This window comes from Lissotriton vulgaris, chromosome 3_1, assembly GCF_964263255.1.
Source record: "Lissotriton vulgaris chromosome 3_1, aLisVul1.2, whole genome shotgun sequence".
NCBI lineage: Eukaryota > Metazoa > Chordata > Amphibia > Caudata > Salamandridae > Lissotriton > Lissotriton vulgaris.
Genome location: NC_141689.1, coordinates 373,401,240 through 373,426,815, shown reverse-complemented (window position 1 = coordinate 373,426,815; position 25,576 = coordinate 373,401,240). Strand labels below are relative to the sequence as shown.

Here is a 25,576-nt window from a genome sequence, read left to right as displayed (position 1 = left end):
GGAAAATACCTAAAGAAATTGATGGAAAAGTGCCAAGGAAGTGATTTGCCACTTTCTGAGAAAGTAATACGGGGCCTGATGTATCAAAGGGGTTCTCCCATTATGTGTCTTTGAGAAAATATGTTAGTACATATAGACCTCAGACCTACAGTAATATAGTAGCCTCTGTGTATTTTTCAACGGTGCAATTTCAGTAAGAGCCAGGAGTTATCAAAAGATTATCTAGAAGAGAACACTGAAGGAGGGACATGAGAGCTGTTAGGGTGCCAAATAGGTTTTGGTTGTTAAATTACTGACCAAGCACTGTTTGTTGAGCATTTTTCATTTGGTTTGATATTCTGAAAGTTACTTTGTATTCAATTGTGCTCTCGTTTTGCATGTTTGGACAACAGTAGTACAGCCCAGTCCAACCTTCCCCATGGAAACTGATATTGCTGCAGATAGAAACCTGGGGCTGCTTATAGGACCTACCCCTACTTTTTTACTATTGATAAAGAAATCACAGGTGAACAATAATACGGGGAATATTAAATAGTAAGAGACCTATTGACATTTAACATTTTCCCGTGCCACTTGCTCACCTATTGCCATTGTAAATGACAATACCATTTATTTATGTTTTTAAAAAAAATGTCATGAGCAATGCCAATAGCTCTACCTTTAATAATGCCGAGACCATTGCATTGTAAATGCTTGTTATTTTTTTGGGTCAGATCTGTGGTTGTTTCTTATCTCCTGATTTATCTGCTTTTCTGTGCTGTGTACTTTTTTGTTCCGTTCTCCCACCCTTTTGTTCCGCTCGTTCCCCCACCCCCTCTTGCTCCCTGTACCCCGCTCTTTCTGCCGATGCCCCTGAGGCCACGCCCCCTCGCCACCCCGCTCCCGCCTCCTAGGTACTCCTTCCTCCCCGCCTTATATGGCGGGGAGGGAGGAGCAGCTGGGAGGCAGGAGTGGGATGGCGAGGGGGCGTGGCCTCAGATAAATCAGGAGATAAGAAACATAAGAAACAACCACAGATCTGACCCAAGGTCACGGCGGTGATCAGCGACCCCAGACTCCGATACGACGCCAACACCCTCCACGCCCTCAACATCGGCCGAGACCACTGCTGCTTCCAGGCTGCCCCGAAACGCACCCACGAACCCTTCTCCTGCCGCACCTGGAACTTCACCTGCGACAGAACCACCAAACCACCAAGGACCGGTGCCAACCACATCTGCTGCATACTCCTCAACACCCGCTCCGCACGCAAACACACCGTCGAGCTCTGGGACCTGCTCGACACCACCGCACCAGACGTTGCCTTCCTGACAGAGTCTTGGTAGAACGATTCCTCTGCACCCGACATCGCCATAGCCATTCTGGACAGCTACAAGATTTCCCAAAGGGACTGCACCAACGGAACTGGCGGAGGAATAGCCATCGTTCACAAGTCCACCCTCCAGGTCCACACCCTCGCAGACGACTCCCTCAACTCAGCCGAACACCTTCACTTCCGGATCCACACAGACCCCAACACCACCCTCAGAGGAACACTCATCTACATACCTCCTGGACCACTGGCCCTCTTCAGCGATTCCATTGCCGACCTCGCCAGCACCCACGTACTCGCCTCCACGGACTATTTCCATCTCGTGGATCTGAACTTCCACCTCGAGAACAAGAACAATGCCAACTCCGCCACCCTGATCGACAACCTCGGCCTCTGACTACTAGTCACTGAACCCACCCACGCCGCCGGCCACACGCTTGACCCCATCTTCTCCACTAGCACCCACATCGCCTTCAACCACACCACCGAACTCCACTAGACCGACCATCGATGCATCCACTTCGCCTTAAAAAAACCTACCACGCACCACCGCACCCAACCACTGCCTCGCCGCTGCTGGAGCAAAGTCACAGAAGACCAGCTGACCTCCAACCTCGCCCAGAACCCATCCACCGTCCCCACAGACGCCGCTGCCCAAAACTTCAGACAATGGATCGACGACTGCGCCAACACCTTTGCCCCAATCAAGAAACCCTCCAGCAACCACCCCAGCAGGAAAGCCTCCTGGATCACCGAAGAACTCCAGACTTCCAAACGCGCATGCCGGAATCTGGAGAAGAAATGGCTCCAGGACCGCACACCAGACAGCCACGCAGCCCACAAAGACGCCATCCGCAGACATCACCACCTCATCAGATCAGCCAAGAGATCGTCCTTCAAAACCCGACTGGACAACAACGCACACAACAGCAAAGAACTGTTCAACATTGTGAAGGAACTCTCCAACCCCAGCGCCAACACCAATGACATCCTGCCCTCGCAAGATCTGTGCCACTCACTGGCCACCTTCTTCCATCGCAAGATCGCCGACATCCACGACAGCTTCAACTCTTCAGCCACCCCAACCACAACAGACCCCACCCAGGACACCACCTGCACCAACCAGCTGACCACCTTGTCCCACGTCAACGACGAAGAGGCACGCAAGGCCATGAACTCCATCCACTCAGGATCACCGTCAGACCCCTGCCCACACCACGTTTTCAACAAAGCTGACGCAAACATCGCACCCCATCTACCGAAGGTCATCAACATCTCCTTCGACACAGCAACTTTCCCAGAAAGCTGGAAGCACGCTGAAATCAATGCGCTTCTCAAGAAACCCAAGGCGGACCCCAAGGACCTCAAGAACTTCCGACCCATCTCCCTGCTCCCTTTCCCGGCGAAGGTCATCGAGAAAATCGCCAACTTGCAGCTGACCCATCACCTCAAGGACAACAACATCCTAGACACTTCCCAGTCCGGATTCAGATGCAACTACAGCACCGAGACTGCCCTCATCGCCGCCACATACGACATCAGGCGCCAACTAGACAACAGCAAAACTTCAGCCCTCATCCTCCTGGACCGATAAGCCGCTTTCAACACGGTCTGCCACAGCACACTAAGAACACGCCTCCAAGAAGCCGGAATCCAGAGGAAGGCTCTGGACTGGACCACGTCCTTCCTCTCCGGCAGAACCCAGAGAGTCCGCCTCCCGCCCTTCCGATCCGAAGCCACCGACAACATCTGCGGCGTACCCCAGGGCTCATCACTCAGCCCGACCCTGTTCAACCTCTACATGGCCCCCCTCGCACAAGTGGCCCACCAACACGATCTGAACATCATCTCCTACGCCGACGACACCCAGCTCATCCTCTCCCTCACTAAGGACCCACACACTGCCAAAACAAACCTCCACGAGGGAATGAAGGCCGTCGAGTGGATGAGGAGTAGCCGTCTCAAACTGAACTCGGACAAGACAGAGGTCCTTATCCTAGGCCCCTCCCCCTCAGCCTGGGACGACTCCTGGTGGCCAACCACACTGGGAACAGCCCCAACACCCACGGACCAAGCACGCAACCTAGGATTCATCCTCGACTCCTCCCTCTCCATGTCAAAGCAGGTTAACGCCATCTCATCCACCTGCTACAACACACTCCGCATGCTTCGCAGGATCTACAAGTGGATCCCGACCGAGACAAGAAGAACAGTAACCCAAGCCCTTGTCAGTAGCAGGCTGGACTACGGCAACGCACTCTACGCAGGAATCCCGGCCAAACACCTCCGACAACTACAATGCATCCAAAACGCCTCCGCTCGATTGATCCTCAACGTCCCCCGCCGCACCCACATCACCTCCCACCTAAGAAACCTTCACTGGCTCCCGGTCAGCAAGAAGATCACCTTCAAGCTTCTCACCCACGCACACAAAGCACTCCACAACACCGGACCAGCCTACCTGAACAACAGACTCAATTTCTAACTCCCCACCCCCAGCTCCGCTCCGCTGGTCTCGCCCTGGCCGCAGACCCGCGCATCCAACGAACAACCTCTGGCGGCAGATCCTTCTCCTTCCTCGCCGCCAAGACCTGGAACACCCTTTTCATCCATCTGCGGCCAACCCAAGACCTACTCACCTTCAGAAAGCTCCTCAAGACCTGGCTCTTCGAACGGTAACAGCACCCCACTCCCCCAGCGTCTGGAGACGCTCACAGGTAAGTAGCGTGCTTTACAAGTTGTTGATTGATTGATTTTACTTTAAAAGGCAAATCCAGCCAGCTGCAGTTCTTTGTTGTTTGTGGCTTAGATACATGCACGCGTTCACAGTGCTGGTTACAGACCCTTTCCTAGAGCTTAATTTGTCACAATTGAGGTGCCGGGCTCTTATTAGGCAGCAGCTATTTAAAAATTGTTTTTGGTGTTAGCCTGCCTCAGAAACAGCACATACACCGTACAATTGAAGAGTGCATGTTCTTTGAAGGCAAACAGTGAGAAATTTTGCAGTTGCATTTATATTAATTTTAAAGGAGACTTAACACAAAATGCACCTGTGCCCAGCCAGCTGCAGTTCCTTGTTGTCTGTGAGTGAATGTACATAAAAACCTCAGACATTCCGTTTATATTAATTTTAACGACAACTAATCACAAAATACACATGTTTTCAAATTTTAAACAGTATGCGTTTTTTAGTTTGTGTTATTTGAGTTAGCTGTTCCCTATGACAAAGGCAGTGGCAGTGTTTTACATAGGCAGCAGGCCTCGACTTATTGGCTCGTTGTACAACTTACGATAAATTAAAAATGTCACTTTTTTCCCATGAGTTTAGACCACCACAAAATTGTGGCACTTGGGGACGCAAAACGTACTTTTGTTTGCAATATGTAACTTTTATTTTCCCTGGTGTGCCTTTTCATCACCATTTCTGGCTCAAAACAGTCTCTTGTGCGGCCTGTGCAGCTTCAGCCACTTTCACGGTGCTGGTTACATCCGCTTTCCAAAGGCTTAGTTTGAGATGACAAAGGTGCCCGGGCTCTTATTAGGCGTTAGCTTTAGGTGGCAGTTTTCGATAAAATGTTTTTGTGTTAGCCGGCCTAAGAAAGAGAACAGAAACCTTTTCTTTGGGTAGGACATTTTGTTTACAGGCAAAACCGTGATTTTTTTTTTTTTACTTTTACAAGCAATTTCCATCAAAATGCAAGTGTTCCTAGACAGTTGCACTTCCTTGGTTTTGGTAGCTTAGCTGATCAGCAGCGTTCACAGTACTGCTTTTCAAGTTTTTTGGCATGCACGTAAAATACACGTGTTTGCAGATTTTAAACAGTATGCGTTTTTTACTTTTTATTATATACGTTAGCAGTTCCATATACGAAAAGCAATGCCCGTGTTTTATATGGGCAGCAGGCCTCCACTTATTAGCATGTTGTACAACTTACGATATATTTCAAACTGTCCCTTTTTTTACATGACCTTATATAGACCACCAAAAAATGGTGTTGCTTGGGGATGTAATATGTATAGTTGTGACCGCTAGAACTCTTTTGTGTAGGGGGAGCCTTGCACTATTGTGGCCTGAACTGGAACTGGTCTGCGTGAAGGACATTTGCAACACAGCTGCCTGTGTATGTAATTTACTGAAAGGTTGCTTGGAGGGTGTGTCTGGCTGCTCTGCTGAGGTCTGCTCACCACCCACAGCACAGAAGAAGCAAGCTGCAGATTGGGGTCTGGCAAAAGGAAGGTCAAACTGGAGACACGTGATCGGCTTTACAGCGCACATGTACCACATAGTGGTCAAAAGCCATTGGTTGTTCAGGTAGTTCCAAAATATTCCAACATATCCGGGTCTGGCACAGCACCAAGGAGCGTCATTTCTCTGCAGCAGCAAACGTTATTTATGGGTGTCTATTTTCAACGTAGATTTGGAATTGCCATTTTCACTCCCAGCGCTACCGCACTATTGCAGGTGTACTACATAAAAATACACCAAAATTATGTCTTAATTTTATGAAGGTGGGGAGAGCATTTCTATTGCATAGGTAAAAAAACATTGTCATTTGTAATGCCAGTAGCCCCACCTCTAACAAATGCGAGCCCTATTGCATTTCCAATGGCTGTTTATTTAGGGTCTTGGTTGTGTGGCTCCTATTCTGATTGCCAAGAGGGCAGTTTTCTCCAACTTGCAGAAAGAAGCACTTGCTCTACGCAGTTTCAGGGAAACGCTCAAAACTGCAAATTCTGGTCTTCAAAAAGGCAGCACTAGGGTTGGGGTTCTCTACAGTACACACTTACCCCAGGCACACCACAACTTGTGCTTTACACTTAGGAAAGCATTATGGGCCTATGGTATAAAAGACTTAACATTTACAAAGTCACTGCAAATGACTATACCAGAGGTCTCCTACCGTTTTTGTAATAAGAACTTCCTATGTTGAACAGAAATCATCACCAGCTACTAATATTACTGTTGTAACAGTGACCACTTTAGACAAGATTACAATAGTGACCACTATGTCCAAGTTTACAAGCAGTGATCACCATTGTGCGTCATGAGAGTTGCTAATAGTAATGTAAACCAACATTTGCAATGCAATAGGTCTCGCAGTTACACAACTTTAAGCTATTGGCATTGTAAATGACAATGCCTTTTATTTATGTTTTTAAAACTAAAACTAAAATGAAAGGCATTGTGATTTGCAATGTCAATAGCTCAAACTGCGTAAATGCAGGACCTATTACATTGCAATTGCTTGTTCTAGATGCTTTTGTCTTCTATAGCTCATCACCACACAATCAAGCAATGGCAAAACAAAATAGCATGCAGTGCAAATGTCAAGGTATTGGAATGGCCAATGCTTTTAGAGTCATGAGGTTGCTGCACAGAAGGAAGTGTGTAAAAAAGTAGGTGATGCATAACACATCCAACATTCATGAAGATACTGAAATATACATAGAAATGGTTGCATCCTACATACAGAATAATCATGAAAAATATACAGAGATATTTATGTCAGAGAATGCATGCCGGTTTTCAGAATATGGATCGAAAGATGAACAATCTGCAAGAGAATGAACTCACCTGTTCACAAGCATTTAATTTTTCCTCCAAAAGGTGTGTCTTATTTTTAAGTCTTTCATTTTCATCTAGGGAAAAAAGATAACCAAGAATGAGACTATTTATGATTACGTAGAAGCGGCTTCAGGAATAATACTAAGACACTCCTTTAAAATCCTTCAATTTGACCTTTGTTACTTATATCTATACGGTGACGGTATTCTATGTCAGGACCGGAGGCGAGGATTATGCTTTATCTTTCTTCACTTTTATTCAACAGCAGCCATTTTAAAGTCAGACAAATCAACATTCCCATAAATCATAGGGAATAAACAGTTGAACAATTGCGTGCCAACAGATAGTGTCCTTTCATCCGCACCAATCAGATATTCCCCTGGCGCTGATAGTCCTCTGCCTCTGTCTATGCGTCCTCTTTCTTCGCTGCTTGCAGCCAAGATAAGTCACGCATTTGCTTTTTCTCCTTATACTGTTTATTGTGGCATTGTCTTATATATATTCGCCCTTGAAGTTTTCCTTTTCATGTTAGGCTATAGTTTGCCGCTTTGATTATCTGTTTGCCGATGTGCTTATTGTGCCGTTTCCTTCACAGCGCGGTGGTGAGGGGCGCGCGCTCGCCATTAGTCGTTTAGAGTCTCGTGCGGCCCCTTGTTGCTTTACCTTCCGTCTCGCAAGATGACAAAGATTCCACACGAGATTCGAAGGGCTCTGGCTCGGACTCAAGATTTACCTCCAGTAGGTAGCTCGGCTGGTGGGCCTTCTGTCGGCTTCCATCCAGGCCATTTTTCCCAGGCCTATTCACTACAGAGCTCTGCAGTGCCTCAAGACGGCTCGTCTGCGCAAGAGTCGTCCTTATTTTCACAAGGTGTACTTGTCATCAGAGGCCAGGGAAGAACTAAAGTGGTGGCTCGCCAACATAGAAGCATGTAATGGGCGCGCCATCGTTAGGTCCACTCCGGATTTGGTCATAGAGTCCGACGCGAGCAGATCAGTATGGGGTGCGAGATGTGGCGAATTCACCACGGGAGGTGTGTGGTCTCAATCGGAACAACAGTTGCACATCAACTGTCTCGAGCTTTTAGCAAGATCGTTCGCGATCAAATGTTGGACCAAAGACTACATCCATTCTTGCGTACTCCTCAAGATGGACAATATATCAGCGGTCCACTATATCAACCATCTGGGAGGCACGCGCTCGAGGGCCTTATCGGACCTTGCACGAACCTTTGGCAATTTTGTCTGGATCATCACATTTCAGTCACAGCGGAGTATCTGCCCGGACAAAGCAATCAGGTGGCAGACTTCCACTCGCGTCACTTTCACGACCAAAGCCTCTGGCAATTGCATCTGGGAGAGTTTGCGGATTTACAAAGCTTCTGGGGTCCCTTTTCAGTGGACCTCTTCGTCTCTCGCCTGGACCACCAGCTTTCCCAGTTTTTCAGCTGGAGACTGACGGCCTGATTCATGAAGCTAAATTGCGCTCGCAATAGCTGCGAAAATGCTATCGCGGGCGCAATTCCCATAATCGGAATTCACCATGAAAATTGCGAATTCGCAAACACAGAATTGCGAAATCGCTAAAATATTCGCAGAATCCCGGCAGAAGACCATTTGCGAATCGGAAATAGCGAGAAATCACGGATTCTGCGAAAATAATAGCGAAATCGCAAATTCCTCGCAATCGGGATTCATGACAAATCGCAATTAGCGAAAAAACCCAAAATCGCATTTTGCGAGGCGCAATTTAAGGACAACCCAAAGCAGGTGGTAACCATCAAACCCATAGTACATTTTTTTTTTTAAACCGTTGGCCTATCAGCAACTGGTGCTGGCCTGCCCAAACACACTTAAGGAGAAGCAGCATCAGCATAAGGAGCGTCACAATGCCAGGAAAGTACATGGTGGTCAGGCGGCGAAGGCTACAGCGAGCAACACGGAGGAGACGCAGAATCCAGGCCAGGATCTTCCGCCAGCGGGTCACCCTGCTGGGCCAAACCAGAGAGCAAATTTACGCAAAGTACCGCCTGAATGGGGCAATGATCATCAAGCTAATTCAGGACCTTGACCCCCTGATGCAGCACCCAACAAGGCGGACCAATGCCGTGCCAACACATGTCCAGGTATTGTGTAGCCTGCACCTCCTGGCCTCCGGGAGCTTCCAGGGGATAGTTGCGGCTGCTGGGGGGATATCCCAGCCCACCATGTCCCGCTGCCTAGGGAGTTTCCTTGACGCAATGCTGACCCAGCTACACCACCACATCAAATTTCCAACAAGCCAACAGGAAATGGATGAGACCAAGCTACAATTCTACAATGTTGCGCATTTCCCACACGTGATAGGATGCATTGACTGTACCCACATCCACATCTGCCCACCAGCTGCAACGGAGTACATGTACCACAATCGCAAGCCCTACCACTCCCTCAACATCCAGATGGTCTGCAATGCAAAGACATACATCACGGACATAGTGGCACAGTACCCGGGGAGTACATATGACTCATTCATATTCCGGCACAGCGGCCTCCAAACACGAATGGCCAGGGGAGACTTTGGGGAAGGACACCTACTTGGTAAGTACACTTTGCCCACAATGTCACAGTGCGATGAAGTAGCTGCGCTGCACAGGCACTCACCCTCTGCTCCTCTCATTCAGGTGACAGTGGCTACGCCCTGCGTGAATACCTCCTCACCCCATACCTCAACCCTGCTACACCACAGCAACGGCGTTACAACGTATCACACATACGCACAAGGAATTGCATTGAGAGAACTTTTGGGCTACTGAAGAGCAGATTCCGCATACTTCACAAGACAGGTGGAGCCATGTACTACAGTCCTGAAGTGTGCTGCCGCATTGTGGCTGTGTGTGCTATCCTAGACAACATTGCTACCAAGCGCCGGATACCTGTCGACATCTCTGGCAGTGAATCGGAAGGGGACGACCGGCCACCTGCACATGCGCGCCATGCACATGGGGAGAACCCAGCTGAAGGCCACAGACGCCGCAACCACATCACAATGAACAGTTTCTAGTGCACCCTCTCCCCTCACCCAACAAATCACAATTGCATGCAAAATTTAATAATGACACAACGCCAATGTGTGATGGTAAATTAAATATTATTGTTTGAATCACAATAATGGTTCCAGGTGCCATCCTTCCATTGCAAACAGTATTTCAGCATACTGCTGCGTCCAATACACAGGGCAGGCTTATGTTCAGCCTGTTTATTTATTTATTTATTTTTTGACATTTCTAAAGCGCGACAAATACCCGCAGGCGTCTCGGCGCTGAAAATTACTTACTTGTAAAGAGGAGACCTAAAGAGAGTAGTGGGGAGTCATTGGTCAAACAGCCAGGTCTTTAAAAGTTTAGGGAAGTAAAGAAGGGAAGGACTCAACCTGATATTTTGGGGGAGGGTATTCCACAATTTCAGAGCTGCTACTAGAAAGCGGCGATCGCCCCAGGACACTGTTTTGGAGCGTGGAATGACTAGCTGGTTGAGGGTGGCAGATCGAAGCAGTCTACTTGGTTTGTAGAATTGGAGTTGCTCTTTCAGAAAATGTGGTCCTTGATTTTTGAGTGCCTTGTAAACTATACATAAGGACTTGAAATGTATTCTATTCCGGATTGTCACCAATGGTATTCCTTTATGATTTTTGATATGGGCTCGTATTTGGTCTTTCTAGAGAGCAGGCGTGCTGCCGCATTCTGTATGGATTGTAGTTTCCTTATGACTCTGGACTGTGCATTGAGGAATAAACCGTTGCAGTAGTCCAGAGTTGACAGAACTAAGGAGCTGACCAATGTTTTGATGGCTGTCTCCGGGAGAAAAGGGCGAATCTTCCTGATCATCTTCAGTTTGTGATAGGCTGTAGATACTGTTTTATTTGCATGGTCCATAAAGTTAAGTCCTTCGTCGAAAGTGACTCCTAGATTCCTGACTTTGGCTGTCGGGCTCGGGGGAGTGCCAAAGGCTTCTGGCCACCAACAGGATGGCCAGGCTGGGAGAAGAGATCCAAAGATGACTACCTCAGTTTTTTCTGAGTTCAATTTTAAACAGTTGGTAGCCATCCATTCTCCTATGTCAAGCATTTCATTTTTAAATTTCTTTGCCACTAGATCTCCATCGCCTTTGATGGCTAATACCAACTGCGTGTCGTCAGCATAGGAGGTTAGGCTCATCCCGTGTGCTTTGATGACATTAGCAAGGTCCGACACATAGATGTTGAATAGTGTCGGACTAAGGGATGAGCCTTGGGGAACTCCACATGGTGACGAAAGTAGCGCCGATTGGAAAGGGCCTAAGGTCACCGCCTGTGTTCTTCTAGCCAGAAAAGACGCAAGCAGGTCTTTGGCGGAATGACAGATGCCGAGCCTTCCGACACGGTCGACCAGGATGGTGTGGTCGACCGTGTCGAAAGCTGCAGATAGATCCAGCATTACCAGGATCGCTGTCCCACCTTGATCCCTGATTGCCCTGATATCGTCAGCAGCCTTAATCAAGGCTGTTTTGGTCCCGTGGTACTTCCGAAAACCGAATTGAGTGTCGTCCAGGAGGTGATGTTTTTCAATATATTCCGTTAACTGGGAATTCATAGCCTTTTCAATTACTTTAGCTACGAACGGGAGACTCGCAATGGGCCTATAGTTTTTCAGTTCATTTTTGTCAAGGGAAGGTTTTTTTAATAGGGGTTTTAATAAGGTGTTTTTTAGCGGGTCCGGATATGTCCCTGAGAGCAGAATGGAATTGCAGACTTGTGTGATTACTGGGATAATGGACTCCATTACAGGCGGGAGGACTGAAAAAGGGCAGGGGTCCAATGCAGATCCTGTTTTGATTGTTGACACAATTGTTCTTATGTGGTCACTTGTGACTGCTTGAAAACTGGGAAAAATGTTTGCCGGAGGTGGCGTGGGGGGGTTGGCTCTCCTTGAAGGTGATTTGGCGGTGAAGGCTTGATAAATATCATCAACCTTGGTGAAGAAAAAGGTGGCTAGAGAGTCACACAATGCTTGTGAAGGAGGAGGAGTAAGATCAGGAGTGTTGCCTGACAATGATTTGGTAATTTGGTACAATTGTCTGCTTGAGTTTTTAGCTTTATGGATTTGGTCTGAATAAAAAGCTTTTTTTGCCTTTATGATCATAACTTTATAAAGCGCCAATGACTCTTTATAGCACATTTTGCTGGCTGTGTCGTAAGTTTTCCTCCAAAGCCTTTCCTTGTTCCTGTTAGTTTGTTTTTGTAGCCTTAATTCCTCGGTATACCATGGGGCGGTGGGTTTAGCTCTATTTCTAGATAGTAATTTGGTGGGAGCTAATTGATTTGTTGCCTGGCCCAACCAGGTCTGAAATTGTTGTAGTGCCGTATTGGGGTCGGTGGACACCATTGGGCGGGTTTGGTCCAAGTTTGTTCTGAGGTCGTCCTGATTTATGTTTTTCCAGTCTTTAAAAGATTTTTGAGATATTGGAGCTGGTTTTTTGTTAGGAAGGGTATTAATGGTGAGCTTAGCGAGTATGGCGTGGTGGTCTGTCCACGACATGGGCAGGATATCTGTTATTTGTAGACCTTCAACGTTGGAGAATATGGCATCCAAAGTATGGCCCGCCGAGTGGGTGGGGGAGGTGACCAGTTGTTTTAACCCCAGTATTTCCATATCAGAAATTAAGGTGGATGTATCAGTTTGATTGCCTTGTTCCAAATGAAAATTCAGGTCGCCTAGGACCGTGAACGAACTTTCGGTGGCAACTGATTCCATTATGGTATTGATATTAGCGAGGAATCCTGTCTTCGTTCCAGGGGGGCGATATATCAGTATTCCTTTAAAATTAAAAAGGGCTGATAACTTGACGCCAAACTACATGGATTCACAGAAGGTAGATGGAATTGGGTTTGTTCTAACAGAAAATCGTTCTCTGGCTATAATAGCCAGTCCACCTCCTTTTTCCTGACTCTATCCTGGCGGTAAGCTTTGTATCCATCGGGTACTGCAATTGCCAGATCTGGCTCGGATGAATTATCCGTCCACGTTTCTGTGACAAAAAGAATGTCCAGTTTAAAATCAATTATCAGATCTGCAATCTCCTGCCTATGCTTACAGAGTGACTGTGCCTGTACAAGTACAATTCAGTCAGGTGCGCCTCCGGCGCGAAGCACCCGTGCGCCTCTCCGGCTCATCCTCAGCCACCGCACGTGTCCCTGCAGTAGGCCTGGTGCTGCGTCTCAACGCCCCTACGTGTGAGGCAGAGTGGCTGCTCACACTTGATGTGCCCTCACTGGCATTGTCACCCCCGACAGTGGGAGGTAGAGCAGGGGGAAGTGCCATCACGGCAGTGGTGAGGTGCTCAAGTACCCTGGCCACATCCTCGCAGCATTGTATGAGCTGCTGCTGCTTCGCCAGGGACCGGCGCGATAGCTGCGAGGTGGCATTGCCAATAATTTACTAATAAGATCAAGGCGATTCAGGCCTTCTTTGTGGAAGGACCGGAGGATGGAAGCGGCGTCACCGGGGTTGGTTGCGGACTTCCGCACACACCGGCGGGAGTGCTGTCTGATTTTCCTGCTGTTTCCAGCGATGTATCCAGGCAGCTGCTGGCCAATCTGAAATCTGGCTCGCCACTTGACCCCTGCCCCGCCAAATGTTTGGCTGGGATGGCAGCGATGGTGAACCCGCTGGTTAATCCCATCCTCAACGCCTCTTTGAGGGAGGGGAGGGTCCCTAGCTCTTGGAAAAGAGCGATGGTGATCCCCCTCCTAAAAAAACCGGGTCTCGACGCCGAGGTTCTGGCCAATTATAGGCCAATTTCACTTCTTCCGGCCCTCGCGAAGATCACGGAAAAACACATCCACGGTGTCCTGTCGAGCTTTCTGGAAGCTAACAATCTGCTCCACCCATCCCAATCCGGTTTCCGTCCTAATTTTAGTACGGAAACGGCATTGCTAGAGGTCACTGAGATCATCAGGGAGACTCTGGATGTCGGCGGGAGGGCCATGTTGGTCATGTTAGACCTATCGGCGGCCTTCGACACCGTCCCCCATAGGGCGCTCTTAGCGAGGCTTTATGACATCGGCCTTAGGGGGACGGCGCTCAGGTGGTTCACATCTTTCCTTGAAGGCCGCCGCCAGACGGTCTGGGTTTCCCAGAGCTCTGCCGAGATGCCGCCACTGGGAGTTGGGGTTCCACAGGGCTCTGTGTTGAGCCCCACGTTGTTTAACATCTTTATGTCCCCTTTGGCGGCCTTGGTGGAAGCATATGGGGCCCAGATCGTCTCCTACGCCGACGACACGCAACTCCTCTTCACATGCAGGAAAGACCAGGAGTTTGATGGAGGGAGAATTCGGGACTGTCTTGAATTGGTCTTTGACTGGTTCCAACGGAACAGTCTAAGGGCCAACTCAAGCAAGTCCGAGGTTCTATTCTTCGGTTGCGTTGCCGATCCGGAGTGGCAGCACTGGTGGCCGTCCGACATGAGTCCTCCTGCTCAGTCTTCCTTGGTGGCTAAAAATCTGGGTGTCAAGCTGGACAACCAGCTGTCGCTGAGAACACATATTCTGGGTCTGGCTGGCACCTGTTATGGAATTTTGAAAATGCTCCGTAAATTCCTGCCCCTGCTGTCTGAGGAGCACAGGCGTATTACTGTGTAGGCTCTCGTTGGCTCTAGGCTAGACTATGCTAATGCCCTCATTCTAGGCCTCCCTGATTACCTAGTTCAGCGCCTTCAGGTGGTACAGAACTCTGCCGCCCGGGCTATTTTTGGCCTGCGTAGACGAGCCCGAGCCTCCGGCCTGCTACAGGCGCTACACTGGCTGCCTATCCGGAAACGGATCCAGTTCAAATCCCTGACTTTGATGCACAAAGCTCTGTTTGGATCAGGGGCTGGATACCTGCGGCGGAGACTGGCCTTTTATCGACCAGTCCGCTCCTTGCGTTCGGAATCCCTTTATAAAGCGGTGGTCCCTCGGGTGAGGAAGGCCCGCACGGGAGGGCGCTCTTTCAGCTGCAAAGCTCCCCAGCTGTGGAACTCGCTTCCTCTTTCGCTGCGCAGCACTGCCAATTTGCTCCAGTTCAGGAAGAGCCTGAAGACCTGGCTTTTTAATCTTTAGGCTGTTCTTACTGTTTCTGTTTCAGTTCTTTTCTTATTCTTTTTGCTGTGTTGTGTTATTTTTATTCTGAGTTGCAGGTGGAAAGCGCCGGGACACTCTTTTCGAGTAGCCGCGCGCTATACAAGAGCGTTATAACATAACATAACATAACATAACATAACATAACATAACATAGTTTGACGAGTGTAAGCCGTCAGCCGGGTCAGTAGCTGACGGTGGCGGCGGCGGGCTGTGTTGCGCTGTGTAATCACAGCAGCTGTGTTGGCCTCCATGGCTGCAGTCATGCGGGCCATCCCCTCCCCCACACCTGCCATGGCTGCCGTCATGCGGTCCATCCGGTCCCCCACAACTGCCACATTGCGGCCAATGTTGTACAGCTGCACCTGTATGGCCCCCTGCCGGCGTGCCTGCAGCTGGTGAATCCGGAGCATTTGACGTTCAACACTCATGCTCGGCAGCCGCTGTCCATTCCCCCTCCTGGTGCTGGGAGCATTGGTCTGCAGGCGAGCCCTGCCACCCCTGCTTTGCTGGCCTGCCACAGTGGGTGGCCGCTGTGTCGCCTCTGTCGCGGCGCCTGATGTGGTTGCGCCAGCTGCTGGTGGAGTCAAGCTAGGCATTGCTGGTGCGGCAGAGGCTGGAGGCACAGTGGTAGTGTGCCGGGCTGCAGGGGTTGGTGCTGCGGCAGTGGCTGGAGGCACAGTGGTAGGGTGCCGGGCTGCAAGGGTTGGTGCTGCGGCAGTGGCTGGAGGCACAGTGGTAGGGTACCGTGCTGCAGGGGTTGGTGCTGCGGCAGTGGCTGGAGGCACAGTGGTAGTGTGCCGGGCTGCAGGGGTTGGTGCTGCGGCAGTGGCTGGAGGCACAGTGGTAGGGTGCCGGGCTGCAGGGGTTGGTGCTGCGGCAGTGGCTGGAGGCACAGTGGTAGGGTGCCGGGCTGCAGGGGTTGGTGCTGCGGCAGTGGCTGGAGGCACAGTGGTAGGGTGCCGGGCTGCAGGGGTTGGTGCTGCGGCAGTGGCTGGAGGCACAGTGGTAGGGTGCCGGGCTGCAGGGGTTGGTGCTGCGGCAGTGGCTGGAGGCACAGTGGTAGGGTGCCGGGCTGCAGGGGTTGGTGCTGCGGCAGTGGCTGGAGGCACAGTGGTAGTGTGCCGGGCTGCAGGGGTTGGTGCTGCGGCAGTGGCTGGAGGCACAGTGTTAGGGTGCCGGGCTGCAGGGGTTGGTGCTGCTGCAGTGGCTGGAGGCACAGTGGTAGGGTGCCGGGCTGCAGGGGTTGGTGCTGCGGCAGACGCTGGAGGCTGTGTTGGTAACGGCGCCTCCTCGTCATCCTGTGCTTGCTCATCTATGATCAGCATCTCGCTGTCGCTGCTGTCTGCGCCACCTGTGAGGGGAAATGGACGTTCATTAGTTGCATGTATCTGTCACACGTGCAGTTGCTACATGCATGCTGGGTGACATTCCCTGACTGGCTATGGCATTGCGTACTTTTGAACCTGTCTGGCTGCATTGGGGTACTTGTACATTGTGGCCACACTACATGTCCCACAATGCTTTAGCGCATTACCTAATGTGCACCGATGGCATGACTTTGGAACATTATGGGAGGCTATAGGGTCATGGCCATTCATAGGGGACAGGGTCGCAGTCGCATGCCACTTACCTTGGCTCTCTTGGGTGGGGCGGGATGAGTCCAATTGGGTGACTCCAATGCAGGCCTCAGCCTCCAGCATGTCTTCTACGCGATCCTCCATGGGGGTGTTTGGAGGGACTGTAGGTCCTCCCCCTCCAGTGGCCGGGGACTCACCCAGCCTCTCCGCCACCTTCTCTTTGGCACGACCTCGGAGGTCGTACCACCTTTTCTTCAATTCATCTATTGACCTGTCGGCCACACCCACAGAGTTCACTGCGGCCGCTATTGCGACCCAGATCCTGCGCTTCTCCTGCTCGGGCACCCTCCTCGACTCTCTCCCGAACAGTTTGGAGTGGTTATCCACCACCCCTTCAATTAAGTGCTCCAACTCCTGCTCGGAGAACTTTAGTTTTCTCTTGCGCCCGGTGGTGTTGCTGGGCCCAGGTACTGCCTCCTCAGCCATTGCTGCAGTGCAGTTGAAAGTGGTAGTCCAAGGTGTCCTTGCAGGAGCTGTCTCTGTTGCTGCCTCGAGGTCTGCCTCACTGTGGTGAATGGGGGTGGGAACTGGCTGCTTCCTGGTTGTGATGTCATTACTGTGCTCGAAATGCGACTTCCCGTTTTCCGGATCTCGCGATTTTGCGATCTCGCTTTTTGCGATCTCGCAATTAGCGATATCGCTCTTTGCGATATCACAAATCCGACACGGATGTTGCCGAAAATTTCGATTTTTCTGCGATTTTCGATAATCGCAAACGGTTTTTGCGGCCGCGTGCGACTCACTATTTTGTCTCGCTAAACATCATGAATACCGTTCTGCGATTTCTCAATAGCGATTCGCAGTTAATCGCTACTTGAGAATCGCAGATTCCGGTTTTCATGAATCAGGCTGCAGATCCGTTGGTGGAACAGACGGATGCATTTCTGCAGAACTGGCAGGGGGTAATGGGTTATGCGTTTCTCCCCTTTCGCAATGATAACTCGGGTCTCGGCGCAGGTTTGGCGCCAGAGGGCAGAGATAGTGCTCATCTCGCAGATCTGGAGGTCTCAAGTGTGGTTTCCAGTTCTTCTGGAACATTCTCGGGATTCTCCAATCCCACTCCCCATCTTCCGACTATTCTCCTCGATCCGGACGGGTGTCCCCATCCATTGATGGAGTAGGGATCCCTGACACGCATGGCTTGGCGGATTACAGGGGATGATGGTCATCCCTGGCCTTTCGAGAGCAGCTGAGGCATTCATGTCTAAGGCCTGGGCGGACAGTACCGGCAAACGCTAACGGTCCACTTGGTGTTGTTGGTGTCTGCGACAGAGTACCAATCCCGAGGCAGCGGATGTGACTTCTATCTTAAATTTTTTGGCATCCCTGGCGAAAGAGGGTTTGGCTTACAGGGCCATCAATACATTTCGGTCCGCCATCTCGGCAGGGCATGATATGGTCGATGGCTCCCTGGTTAGTGAGCATCCGTTGGTTTGTTGTTTACTTCAGGGTATCCGTCTTTTGCTTCCCCCGGAGCCCCGCTTCTCCTAGTTATGGGATGTCAATCAGGCTCTCAACTCATTCCTCTCATGGCAACCAAATCGATTCTTTTCTAGGAGGAACTGTCTGCTAAGCTAGCTATGCTGCTCTGTTTAATATCTTGCAGACGTGTTTCGTTTGTCAGAGCTTTGGATGTTTCCGGTAGGATTTTTTCCCCAACTGGAGTGACCTTTACCATCCGGAGACGCACTAAATGTGGAACGACATCTATTTCCTATGCTGCGTTTCTGGATTCTCCAAAGTTATGTGTAGTTTCATGTCTCAAGGCTTATGAAGAGGTGACTGAGGAACTCAGGCCCCCTGGGGAGACCCAGTTGCTTATCGCACTCAGAAAGCCTCACAAGGCTGTGTCCTCACCTACAATTGCTCGCTGGGTTAGGTGGATTATGCAAGAAGCAGGCATTGATATGCAAGCTTTTGGAGCGCACTCGACCAGAGAGGCAATGGCCTCTGAAGCATTTGCCCTGGGAGCTCGTCTAGAAGACATTCTGAATGCTGCAGACTGGTCTTCAGACTCCACCTTTAAGCAGTTTTACTTCAAACCAGTTATTGATATGGCTCATTTGGTTGTGAGCAAGCTTTAAACAAGCATAATCCTCGCCTCCGGTCCTGACATAGAATGAAAAACTTCCTAGCTAAAGTAACAGAAAGTTTCAATTCTATTAAGGACTTGGAGGCGAGGATTATCCCACAAAGGGCATATTACTTATCTCCTTTCCCTCCCTTGTATAGGAGTAAGTAACTTCTACCTTGGTCTCATGTAATGTATTGTACAATATGTGGTTGCTTTGCATTGTTTTCTCTCCACAGGTTAAATTCTTAACCTTTTCTGGCTCTTACGCTTTGCTCTGCTTCTTGCAGGAGATTCCAATAAACATGACTCCTGATGCGTTTTAATTGGCTGACCGAGCGAAGAAAGAGGACGCATAGACAGAGGCAGAGGACTATCAGCAGATGAAAGGACACTAGATCTGTTGGCATTCAATTGTTTAGCTGTTTATTCTCTATGATTTATGGTAATGTTGATTTGTCTGACTTTAAAATGGCTGCTGTTGAATAAAAGTGAAGAAAGATAAAGCATAATCCTCGCCTCTGAGCCCTTAATAGAATTGAAACTTACCGTTACGTTAGCTTGGAAATTTTTCATTCTCCTTCATAAGAGCAGCAGTGAGGCGCTTTGGAAAGAAACTAAGGAATAACATGCAGTAACAATTAACCAGAGAGAATCTTTGTGCATTTGCCATAAGATACGTGAGAAGAAGAGGGGACTTAAGGGGACTCAGACAAAGGTAGTGGAGGATAAGCCTTCGGAACCACATGGCTGAGTCTAATCCATAGATTCTTGCCTACTATCTCATTCAAGCCAAGGGCCATCCATAAGCAAATAAACTCTGACCCCCTCAAATGGGAACCTTTTATCACCCTGGTTTCCTAGCAGTCTTGTAGGTTTTTCTATAACCTCTTTGGGGAGGTCCTCATACTGCTTTGCCAAACAAGGCTCCCTTTACCTAGGATATCAAGCAACCTCCAGACCAATGAACTAGTCCAAAGTACTAGTGATTTATTGGTTACCATTGTCTGTGCAGAGCAAGACATTAGAGAATCATCAATGACTATCATTGCCGGGAGGGTGCAACCTTTAAATTCAGATTCTCAAGGAAAACTGATTTTTCAGATTTTTTGATATAGTTAAATTGAATTCCAATGTTCCTTGATTAAGCCAAATATGAAAATCATTAAGTTCAGATTCTTCTCCATCCCATATCATAAATATATTGTCTATGTAACGACACCAATATCCCACTTTAGATTTAAAAGGGTTGGTGTCGTAATAGATGCATTTCTCTTCAAACTCAGACATGACCAAATTCGCTATTTCTGGAGAGAAACTGCAGCCTATTGCCACTCCGGAAACTTGTAAAAACAAAGTGCCTTTAAAATGTAAAAAAAGGTTTTTTTTAAACATAAATATGCCAATGATGTTATAAAATTTGCAGGCACTTGATGGGGCCGTTCTTGTTTGTCTAAAGCATGTTTCATCACTGCCTATGCCTCGTCTTGGGGAATATTGGTATATAACGATTCAGTATCGAAAGACACCAAGCACTGCTTTTGATGATCAAAGGGCAAACCTTCAATTTGTGCTATTAGATCCATTGTATCTCTGACATAAGAACGAGTTTTATTAACCAACGGGAACAAGAATTTATCAATGTATTTGGCTAGTGGCGCAAGGAGAGAGCCACATGCCGATACTATCGGTCTACCAGGTGGTTTGATTATAGATTTATGCACCTTGGGTAGGACATACATATTCGGTATTTTCTTATTGTTGTGTTCAAGAACTCATACTCGTTACGACAAAGCCACCCTTCTTCTAATCCTTCCTTAGTAATTTCTCGGATTTCAGATTGTAATTCAAGAGTGGGATTATACTCCAAAACTCTGTAATGTGTGGGATTTGACAGTTGACGTGTGACTTCTTCATCATAACTGTCCCTGTCCCAAAGTACAATTCCTCCCCCCTTGTCCGCTGGTTTTATAATTATGGCCGAGTTTTTGGATAGGTCTTTGAGTGCCTGTTCCTCTTGCTTACTGCAGTTGCCATTATAGTAAATTTTCTTTCGTGTAAAGTGAGCCGCGCTTGGACAGGAGATGTGCACGCATATGGTGCGAGCAGGAGTTGTGAGAACGCCACGACCCGTATGCGTGCACATCTCCAGACAGTTGATGTGCACGTGTACGGCTTGCGGCGTTATTACAACTCCTGCTCGCACCATACGCGTGCACATCTCCAGTCCAGGCCTTGCCGTAGGCGTGCACAGGTCATGTCCCCCTTCCGAGTCAAGTCGGTAACAATAGATCTCGCCTATAGCAAGCAGCACTTTGCGCTGCATCGCTAGGCGAGACCTAAAAAAGATGCTCTTAGTGTAGCTCGCCGTCATCAGTGGTGATAAGTTTAGGCATCTCGGAGGTGAAGGATCATGATTTTCTGTTCACTGATATCCACTGAGCGCAGCATACAAATGAGCATTAGTTAATAAAATGGGAAGCCCTATAACTATTCCAAGAGAACAAGGGACACATGCATACAGTATAATGAGAAACAAAAAACCTCACTAGGACAAATACTAGAGAGATCAACTAAATACAACCCAGGATGCAGGAAAACAAGCCAAAAAATCAAGCCGATCCCTATCACAGCATACATAAAATGTCCAGCAAACAGTCTGTAGTAACCACGCTACGCTGGTATGTTGTAAACCAAGTAGGTTTATTCAGAAGTAAATTAACAGGTGGTAAATCACAGTAAATCACAGCCCCACCAGGAGCAGCCTGCTAGCTACTCAGGCTCTCTGACCAACTGTCACCCCTCATCCAGGTCCACGCATCAACATTCCATACAGAGGACACACACACAGGCGGAGCAGCTAGAGTGAAGAACACAGGGAAAGAAACACCATGTGAGGATACTACACAGTCCTAAAAACATAAAACAAAACAATCTTTTTTCTACCTTGCACGTAATCTAAATATTAAACAGCTTTCTCATTGGTGTTCAAATATATGATAATTGGAGAAAATAAAATGCATTCAATAATGAAAACGATTAAATAATCAGCTGCATTGTGCACCAAAAATAAAGATTAAGGGCCAGATTTGGAGTATACTGTCAAAAAACATCCGTTTACTCGTCCACTGCCATGGAGCTGTCGGTCAGATTTTATGTATGACGGTTTGACATAACAAAGTCCGCCAACCCTCCAACACATTTTCCTTCCTCAGTGAACAACAGTATACTCTAAATACGACATAAGAAGCACACAGAAACCCACTACTCCATCTGCCGTCTTTAGAATATAATTTCTGTCAACAACAAAATGGTGGTACACCCTCCACACCTACATTGGAGGAAAAAGCATGAACAGCCAAGCCCTATTGACTACAACTACAAAATCTACTCTAGCAACATGTTCATGCTACTTTAAGGTCTGGATGCTACCGGGCAACCAGGAAACAATTCTTCAAACTTCTTTAAATGCACCGTGTTATTTAGAAAAAACATACTTTGTTTTAAATCTGCCTTTATAGGCTTAACCAAATGTAAGTACAGCACAGAAAATACAATGGATGAAGTGGTGTAGTTACAGCATGCTCAAACCAATATTTCAGAAAGACATTGTAGGATAACGGCATACACAGTTTGCATATTGCAATGATCATTATAGCAGTATATTGCTTGCATCAAAGAGAACAACAAGAACAAGCATTAAGAGAATAAAAACAACACATGACCTGCAGGTGCGCCTGGGTCGGGTACGTCATAGTTGAACTGTAAGAGCTTCAAACGGTCAATTTGTGAGACTGTACAGAAACTGCAGGGCATTGGCCTTTAGTGAAATAGTGCAATCATCATCACAAGCTTTATTTCGACACAAGAGTCATAAAAGCAACATAAAAGCAAGAATAACACAATAAATTGCAGTGACATAAATACAATTGGTCATCATAAAATCGAGTTAAAACTAATAATAATTTATGGCTTTAAAATGCATAAAAAAAGTTTCAAGATACTTGGGAGGTTGCCAATGTTTAAAAAGAAGAAATAAAGTGCTTGTGCGTGATAGTGTTTCCAGCAGTGATGTTAAAAGTTTATAGATTTGGCTGCTGGCTGAGGGGTTGAAACTACTACATCTTCTTTACAAGTGCTTTTCTTCATATCAGCCACGCTTGGCCCAAATACTTTGCCATACAACAAGCTATAAGAGGTCTGGTGTCAGTTTTAAGAATACGAAGTGCAGCATGGTGATTCCTTGTTCCAAACTGCCGGCAAAGCGGGCTCAACCATTTTTCCCGCAGCAGTTTGTTTGCTGGACAGGCAACAGGATGTGTGCATTGCTTTCCACAGGGGCCTGAAAACTAGGGCAATCTTTTCCGTTATTGGTGGACCATTTTACCGTCACTTCCTTGGCTTTTAGGGCCCGATGTAGGTGGCAAATTCCGGTCGGAAACGACCGAAATCGGCCGTTTCCGACCGGTATTTGGCACTTTGAGATGTAGGGGGCCAGTATTTACCTATTCGGTATATTTACCGAATCGGTAAATTTACAGAATCTGTAAAATACCGAATCGGTATTTTTACCGATTCGGTATCTTCCAGATGTAGGTGGGACTCTTCTGAGCCCCACAGGCCTTTCAGATTCGATATTTTAACACCCAATCCAATTGGGTGTTAAAATACCGAATCCAGGTGTGCATGCACATGTGTGCATGCACACCTATACCATGTGACAGACAGACATGCCCTTAGGGCATGTCTGTGTGCCACATGGCACACAAGCCAGTATTGGGGGTGCTGGAGGGTGTCAAAGTGACACCCCCTGCACCCTTGCTGGAATCGGTATTTACCGATTCGGTACCGAATCGGTAATGCCCATTGATTCCTATGGGCTTTAAGGCCCATAGGAATCAATGGGGGATACCGAATCGGTATTTACAGAATCTGTAAATACCGAATCTTACAGATTCGGTATTTACCGAATCTTAAATACCTACATCTCCCCCCCTCTAATTTACCACTTCATAAATACCGAATCGGTATGATTCGGTATTTATGAAGTGGTAAATATAGATTTACCTACATCGGGCCCTAAGTCTGTTAGATCGTCACCCAAGTCTTTATTCCATTTTGCTCAGAGAGACGTCAGATTTTTGACCTTAGGGGTCCTGATACCCTTGCATGCTGTGCAATGAAATGTCACTGCTTCCCCCACGTGAAAATGATCTTCATCCACGTGTCAACCTCTGGCTCTACTTCACCTTCGCCCCATGTGAGTGTGACTGCTTTGGGTAATACTGAATGGATCTAGAAGTGTCCCACTGGTACTTTGTAGGCATCATTAATCTTCTCGAAGACCATCAGCGGACAAGAGTCATAAAGCCCACCAAGCAATGGCACCTCGGCTCTAGCCCAGGTTAATTTATCCACAATTTTTCAACTGGGCAGAACATCTGGAGCACCCCCAGCAGAACCTAGGGGCATAGGGGTCCTTCCTGCCGTACGATTCAGTTACAATTCCAACTGTATTTTTCCACAGCAGTATCAAGGTAACTTGGACTCCATTCTGCAGATTCAGGATATGATGCTGAATATCAGTAGGGGCTACGTCCTTATGCACATAGGTGTCTTCTGAGGATGATTCAAAGTCAAACCATCCTGGCCCACAGGAGCTGAGATGCCATGAAGTAGGACTTGAGGTTGGGGACCCCTAGCCCTCCCACATCCAGAGAGATACAGTGTTTCCAGGTTCAATTCGCCTTATTTTTGCTCTTCACCGCAGTTTCCTCAGGAGAGCATATAACTTCTAAAAGAAGTCTCTTAAACTGTTGGCGTATAATTGTGAAGAAATAAAGCGATCTGGGAAGCAACACCATCTTAGAGAGGGCCACTCTCCCCATCACCGACAGTGCTAACTTAAACCAGAACACTATTGAGAACTTAGTTGCTTTTCTTTTGTACCCCTGTAAGAAGAGCATTTAATAAGTCCACATTCCATATTACATGGTGAAGCAACATAATAAGAACATACAGAGTATAGCTGAACCCATGCAGGATATCACCAAAACGTCCATTGTAAAGTATGCCATAGTGGAGAAGAACAGTACATGCTTAAGCCCCATCCCAATTATCCTAACAATATACCCACTTCCACGGGAGAGTAAAGAGATTAAACTAGAAAACAAGAGGCTCTCCGTACTCCGGATGCCAAATGGGGTAACTTAGTTGCTTTTATTGTCCATCTCAGGTGCTCTGCACCACATCCTGTGAGTTCTTGTATATTTTTACCCCTACATATTTAAATGTTTAGGAAGCTATTGTTAATACATGCACCACTGACAAGGCCAACATCATAGCTCAGCCCTCAGTCAGCAGATTGAGACATGACTTGGCCATATTCATTTGAATGCCCCGCTACTCACCAAATCTGCCCAGTTTCCCCAACGGCTGTCGGAGACCCTCACTGCAATTCTGCATACATAGCACAATATCATCAGCATACAACACAATTTCATCAGTATGTCTATTTATCTGTATGTCTAGAGCACATCCTCCTTACTTTGTGGTAAGTCAGTAGTTCCATTGCTTCCAGGCGAAACAGCCATGATCTCCTCCTTCCCCCTCAGGTATGCCCTACTCAGTGCCTGGATGCCCTCACAGGTGATTAGCCGTGCTCTACAAATTTACATAACATCACATTGTTAATTCAAAAAGCAAATTTGAAAGAGTACACCCCTATCTTGTCCCGCACTGCACCAGCCAGGCATCCAACACTACCCAGCCTGTTTTGATCCAAGCCGGCAAAGGGCAATGAGTACAAGAGGAGGTGGATCCATCTGATGATCTTAACCCCTACAGCCATGTTCTG

The 25,576-nt window shown here is 48.0% G+C and overlaps 1 protein-coding gene across 1 annotated transcript in view; it reads right to left on the bottom strand.

Annotated features, from left to right (window-relative positions):
- CCDC152 (coiled-coil domain containing 152) overlaps window positions 1-25,576 on the bottom strand; it is an 843,580-nt gene that overhangs the window by 565,948 nt on the left and 252,056 nt on the right. Inside the window, exon 5 of the mRNA XM_086963471.1 lies at window positions 6,888-6,952. Coding sequence (XP_086819597.1) covers window positions 6,888-6,952 — 65 coding nt within the window. The remainder of the gene's footprint in view (window positions 1-6,887; window positions 6,953-25,576) is intronic.